Here is a 7,021-nt window from a genome sequence, read left to right on the forward strand (position 1 = left end):
TAGGCCCGAGACGTCAGCCTTCCTGCTCCTCTGATGCTGCTTGGCCTGCTGTGCTCATCCAGCTCTGCACCTTGTTATCTCAATAACTATCAGCAATTAACCTGACTGCTAGGATAATTCACAAAGCCCGCATTAATGTAACAAGTGCCAACTGTGCCATTAAACTGTGATCATTAAACAAGCAAAGTTTGAAGAAACACATCACCTTATCAACAGCATTTCACTGGGATCAAGTTTACCAGGAAAGAAGAGAACAACAATCAACTCCTGTTTCTAGATGTAATGGTGGAATGAACGAACAACAGTGAATTCCTTACCAGCATATACAGAAAGACTACACATCTGAATTACAACAGAAACCACCCCAGTGTCCACAAATAGAGCTGTGTCAAGACTCTGCTTAAACGAGCGATAACTCATGGCAACACCCCAGAGCTGTGCAAAAATGAAGAGGAACACCTATTCAGAGTCTTTGCAAACAATGGTTATCCTAACAGCTTCGTTCGCCGTTGCCTGGCAAACAAACAACACCAAGAAGACACTGTATGCCCCAACACACTGGCCGCCCTACCCTATGTTAGAAACGCATCAGAACTGACGACAAGACTCCTATGACCTTTTGGAATAAAGATAGCACACAAACCAACAGCCACACTTCGCCAGTTACTCTCAAAAACAAAAGACCCCATACCCACAATGAGCAGGACTGACATGATACATAAAATACCATGCAGCAACTGCAAGAAACACTACATAGATCATAGGAAACTCACCACCAGGATACATGAACACCAACTCTGAGCAGGACTAACTCTCATTTGTTTCAAAAAATAGAAGGACATCAATTTCGTTGGGACAAAGTTACAGTACTAGGACAAGCAAGACAAAGACAAGCACGAGAATTCCTGGAGGCCTGGTTTTCAACCACCGATGCAATTAACAAACAGTTGAAATAGACCCCATCTACATACCACTACATAATAAAATCGGAAACAAGACTGACCCCCATGACAGACCAGATCATATATATTCAGAGCGGGACAGAACGACAGCGTTTTAACAGAGGCAACACAGCAGTGACAATGTCACCTAGAAGGAAGACGAAACGTTTGCATGAAAACCAGTCAGCTCGGTGAACCAACCAACAACTCCAACCGCAACCCAAGCTAAGGACCTTCGTTAAAACATTAAACTGTGCCATATATATTAGCTTCAAAACACCAACCAGTTTTACTGTTTCGCAACTGTAAAAAGTACTTTGCGAGAACATTGCCCACACCCCTTTAAAATTAATTGGAAAGATGGTGAATATTAGAGAAGACATTTAATTTTCAGTTGCTTTGATATAGCTTGCTAACATTATGCTGGGTGATATATTTTAAATTAATGCATATCGCACTTTGTCATATAAGTAAACAAAATAACTGTTACTGAAGATTTAAAACATAATTGTCACCTCGGAGTTACCAACCGATCATAAACTACCATGCTAGCAACTTGTTGCTCTATTCACATCAATTGTTATCTTTACATATTCCGGAAATGAGCATTTTATAGCTGTACATTTCTCAGAATAATAAAATCATACTGCACAGTCAAGCCATCCTGCCTTTCTCTGGGCAAGCACATGTTTGCACCCAGGACGAAATATCAGCCAGATAAATAGGATCAAGTTAAGATTTTTCTGACTTTTGATTTTGATTTATTATTGTTACATACACCTAGATACAGCAAAAAATGTTCCTTTGCATCCTGTATAGGCAGATCATACCATACAAAGGTATGGTAGAACAGAACAGAACAGAGTGCAGTATACAGTGATACAGCCACAGAGAAGGTGCAGAGAGAGAGATGAACATTAACATGGAGGGGACCATTCAAAAGTCTGTTAACAGCAGGGAAGAAACCAGAATGTGTGCTGAATGACTGCCCTGATTCACTGACTACTAATATTATTATTCTTTTACAAAGACGTGCGATTGCTTTAAAAGACATTGTCTTCTCAATAAAGTGGTAAATGAAACAGAGTTCCACATAGAAATTCTCATGTATCACTGATCCAGAAAAAAGGATTAATACAAAATAACTGAACTTTCCGATATTTTAGAAGTTGTAAATGAGAAAATTTAAATTTTGGCAGTTATTGAATATGGTTGACAGAAGACTTAAAAACAAACGGCATATCATTTTAATTATCATTCCTACTTACAGCATTATTAACTGCCTTATCTCCACTCTCTTTTCCAGAAGACATGTCTTCTTTTCCTTTCTGAGCAACTGCAGCTGACTGCCTGTCTTTGATCAGTGATGGTTCTAATGCTGAGTGCAAATGGCAGTCTGCAGACCGCGATCTGGCAACTTTAGGCTTTCGAGGAGCATTGGGAGTTTCAGATTCTTCCTGGTTACCTTGAGCCTTCTCGGTCACTCTTTCATTTGAAACAGAAGACTGTGGTTTCATTAGTTCAGATATTTTGGGTTCTGGTTCATGGGATCCGCTGTTGGAATCGTTGTTCCAGTCCCACTGAAAAGATTGTGAAGCTTGAGGACTGTAGTATGGTACGCGTTTCTTTGAGATAAAATTTGGCTCCCTTGCATTCCCTAAAATACAAAAAGATATTTTTAAAAATCTTTATCATAATCAATTAAATTGTAAAATCAGATTTCAGATATTGCCTCAATGAACAAACTGAGGTTTATGCAGCACTTTCCATATCCACTGGACTCAAACTGTTTTAGTCATTGCTAAAAATATTTGAAAAAGTTAGAGCATAATTATCATTCTAACGTAGAAAACATGACAGTTTGTATGCTCTCAGCAAGCTCCCATAAATAGCAATATCATAATGACCATGTAACAGCTTTTCCAATGCTGATTCATGGATAAATATTGCCTCATATGAAAAATCGCACCTCTGAATGTGCAGTGCTCCATCAGCACTGAAGTGAAATGTCAACTTTAATTTTTGTTCTGGAATGTATTCAGAAGTGAGTGTGTTACCAACTGTACCATAGCTAATACACATTATTGTTATGTTTTAAGAACTATTTGAGAGATTTTAGGTTCATGTCCTGCTGCAAATATTTCCTGAATGTGAATCTGTTTTAGATCTCTTGTGGTGCAGTGTAAGTGTCCCAACCTCTGCACCAGGAGGCTCATATTCACGTTCCATCTGCTCGAGAGGTGTGTGAGAGTAACTCTGAATAGATTGATTAGAAAATTAAAAATATTAACTCCTTTTAGAAAAGAACTATTTGTGACCAAATTTGCTTTTAAAGTTTTACACTATATTACCAACCAGCACCACACCACCCCGAACACCACCAACCCATTTATTTTTGGAGAAATTCAGCAAAGTACCTTGGGATTTTTTCATGAGATATATTACAAGATTAAAATAATATTTTGTTGTTTTCCAGTTCAGCTTTTTATTTATCTTTTGAAATGTACTTTTTTGCTTATGTTCAAAAACCTCCATTAGATCCACTATAACATCCTCTGTCCCAACATGTATATGGTTGGAGTGTGATCGAGGAATGAAACAACATTCATGCTTTTCTTCAAAACTAACCTTTTATTATGATTAATCTTTACAGCACCATTTCCAAAGCTTTCATATCCTGCATCTAGTAGGATGCCCATATTGCATGCACTATTCCAATTTCACCTAAGCAATTACTCTACAAGCTCAGCGTCACTTCTTTGCCATTGTATTGCACAGTCCTATGTATAACCAGCAATCCCATTCAGCCTTTATATGGCCTTTCTATTTGTATTCCCACTTCTGAAATCAATATATCAGTACCCTTTGATATTTCTCTTTCTCCAATTTATTGTAATTTTAGTTTCTACTTTTTTCACTGCAGATTTCTTTCAAAATCTATGGGCTCATATTTCTCTGCAATGATCTATCAACCTATCTCTGAACTTCTGCACTTTTACCTTATAATTTGCTGTACTCCTTCATTTGGTATTAACAAATGCCAATATAATTCATCCCAAATCAATATCAAATTGATAGAGAGGGTGGGATAAAAAGAGGGAAGGAATCACTTAATTACTATGTACCTTATGAATGAAGCATTAACACTCTTTCTCTCATCACAGGTACTACCTGGTTCACTGAGTATTCATAGCACTTTCTGTTTTTACTATCTTATCCTCTCGGTTGGACAATAGTGAACTTATTTAGGTTACAAAAGCAGTACCTACAGATTAAATGCTTTTTGGAAATAATCACTTACATATAATAGGCTTACCCAGCTGCTCTGAGGGCACACCTGCCCAAGGTACTTTTTGCTTAGTGAGGGGACTGCAAGAATGTGATCTCTGGGAGTCATTCCATTTGAAATTTCGTTTGTATTCACTTAAACCCTAAGAAGTAAGGTAAACAAAATAAGTTGGATTCAATTTCAATTACTGAAAAATAAAATATTTTCCTTCAAGAAACATATAACTATCCAATTCTTAATATATTCCAAAAACAGACTTTATAAGGATACACCTTCTTGGTTGACTGTAAGATTATTATAGGAGATGCCAGGAAAAAAAATGTTTTATTTCTTCCATATCTGCATATCCCAAACTACATCAACCTTAATGAATTACTTTTGAAATGTAGTCAATCTTGTAATGTAAGCTAACATCACAATTAATTTGCACACTGCAACTTAACTATTGGTTAGACTCTATTTGGTGGTGTTGGTCAAGCTGTGTAAGTTGGTCTAGACAGAATATTTATGGTTGCCAATACTGCTTGCATTCCTGAAGGAGCGATCACAGAAAACTTGCCAGAATTTTCAAACATTATTGCATTTTTTCATAAACGTTTTGTCCCTCAAAGGGGCACCTTTACTCCTTTTTCAGACTGTGTGTAGTAACTGGTGTGCCAAAATTAGGAGGAAAAAAAAGGATATCTTTTTTTCCTAAGGTCACCACAAAGTGTTCTGTATATCTGTAAAAGATGCACTCTGATGCCGTCATAAAATATATCCTGCAGTTTCCCTATCATCCAAGGACTGTGCTCTCTGATCCCAAGAGATGAAAAACAGGCCACTTCATTACAATTGTTACTGTTTGCTTGATAGCTGCCATATTCACACATGTACTAAAGCAGTGCACCAAACATTGTCCACTGCACATGCCCGTCAAAACTCAGTCTCCTCTCAAATGGTACGTTAATGCTGTTTACCAACCCTCTGTTTTTTCCAAGGCTGCTTGCAGAAATACCCAGGCGAAGAATCCTTTACTCCAGAAGACGCCCCGAAAGTCCTAGGGAGAATACCCTTTCTGTTTGAATTGCGCTGAGGGAACTTTTACATCCACAGTAGGTAGGAGTGGGATGTCTTCAGCTTGACGTGTGCAAAGGGCAAGAAATCGGACAATACAGCCTCTTTTCGCACTACACTGGAGTATGAGATGATTTATTTAAATCCTTAAATCTGGCCAGCCATCCTTCAGATTCAAGCACTACAGTGATTAATCTACCACCAAATTGTAAATCATGCTCATCACAATGATTTTGTTTTAAAATTACAATTTCCATTTAAATCAATAGTGCAATTATCCCCTGATCCATTCAGAATCATGGTTCCAGTTTAGATAGTAATAAGGATAAATCTGAAGACGCCTCCACATTCTGTCTAATATAACTGGCTTAACTACTTCATTTGATGGAATAGAAATTAAACAATTTATAGGCAAAATATTCAGATGTAACCTTTTGCCAACCGCCTTTGAAAAATTAATCCAACTCAACATCAAATAGTGCGCAATTACAGCCAGATGGTATGTTTATTTATAGGTGCTGCAGCAAAAATGCATTTAGCTTTGAATCCTTGCTGGATTTTTTTTAACTAATCCTAAACAGTTTTAATCACATTCATCTCCTTATGGGCAAGGCAATGGCCTAGTGGTATTATTGCTGGACTGTTAATCCAGAGACCCAGATAACATTCTGGGGACCTGGGTTTGAATCCTGCCACAGCAGATGGTAATAAAATATCTGGAATTAAGAATCTAATGATGACAGTCAATCCACTGTCGATTGTCAGGTAAAACCCGCCTGGTTAACTAATGCCCTTTAGGGGAGTAAACAGCCATCCTTACCTGGTCTGGCCTCCATTTGACTCCAGACCCACAGCAATATGTTTGATTCTGGACTACTGTCTGGGCAATTAGGGATGGACAGTGACATTCTCATCCCGTTAATGAACTTAAAAAAAAATTTCCTGAAGGATGGCTGTTGCGAGATTATAGAACTGTTTTTAATTTGTTTTAAAAAGGCAGCTGGAACTGGATTTTTATTTGGTCACATCTATTCTGTAATCACTTCCACAAACATTGAATTTTCACTATCACCTGTTTAAATAACTGGGCCTGGATGAAAAGAAAATATTTAAAGGTCAGAACGAGGGGTGCGTGATGGGGTGAGGGAGCGTGAGGATGAATCAGAGGTTGAGTGATGGGGATGGGGATGGGGATGGGGATGAGGGAGTTGAGTAAAGGAGATGGGGGATGAGTAAAGGAGATGAGGGATGGGGAGGATATTGAGGATTATGACTGGGGGGCACTTGAGTAACAGAGGAGGGACGGTGACAGAGGAAGAAAGACAGGAGAAGAAGTGAGCGAAAAGATGAGTGAGGAAGAGGGTAACTGAGGAATCCGCAGGCAAAGCAGGGCCTTGGTTTTGGCAGAACTGCATGTTATTAAAATCTGATTGTTTTACATTAAAGATCAGAGAGAGACATCTCACCTTAAAGTGCAGGGGCATGTTCCCCGGTCCTCTGACAGCCCAGTTACTCAGAGCCTTGTGCCCCACTCCCTCACTGAGATCCCCAAGTCCCTTGGTATACCCCCCTCACTGAGATCTTCAATACCCCGTGCTCTACCCCAGTATACCCCCACACTGGGATCCTAGGTGTCTTGTCCCCAGTATCCCTAGTAACCCCCCAATGCCCCCGCCCAGTATCCCTTCACTGTCCCCAGTAACCCCCCACTGTCCTCGGTATCCCCCCGCTGACC

The 7,021-nt window shown here is 39.0% G+C and overlaps 1 protein-coding gene across 2 annotated transcripts; it reads right to left on the bottom strand.

Annotated features, from left to right (window-relative positions):
* Positions 1-2,182: 2,182 nt before the first annotated feature.
* Positions 2,183-6,911, bottom strand: LOC125482524 (nuclear protein MDM1-like). 2 transcript variants are annotated; one of them, XM_048594611.1, is made up of 3 exons: positions 6,753-6,911; positions 4,258-4,372; positions 2,183-2,598 (listed from the first exon to the last, which is right to left on the bottom strand). In XM_048594611.1, exons 1-3 carry the CDS (start codon positions 6,768-6,770, stop codon positions 2,189-2,191), a joined length of 543 nt encoding a protein of 180 aa, XP_048450568.1. In that variant the 5' UTR covers positions 6,771-6,911; the 3' UTR covers positions 2,183-2,188. The 2 variants fall into 2 exon arrangements, with proteins under 2 accessions (XP_048450568.1, XP_048450567.1); XM_048594610.1 differs by having other exon boundaries at positions 4,243-4,372.
* Between the last annotated feature and the right edge of the window lie 110 nt (positions 6,912-7,021).

Source organism: Rhincodon typus, unplaced genomic scaffold (genome assembly GCF_021869965.1).
Source record: "Rhincodon typus isolate 14 unplaced genomic scaffold, sRhiTyp1.1 hic_rhity00011685, whole genome shotgun sequence".
NCBI lineage: Eukaryota > Metazoa > Chordata > Chondrichthyes > Orectolobiformes > Rhincodontidae > Rhincodon > Rhincodon typus.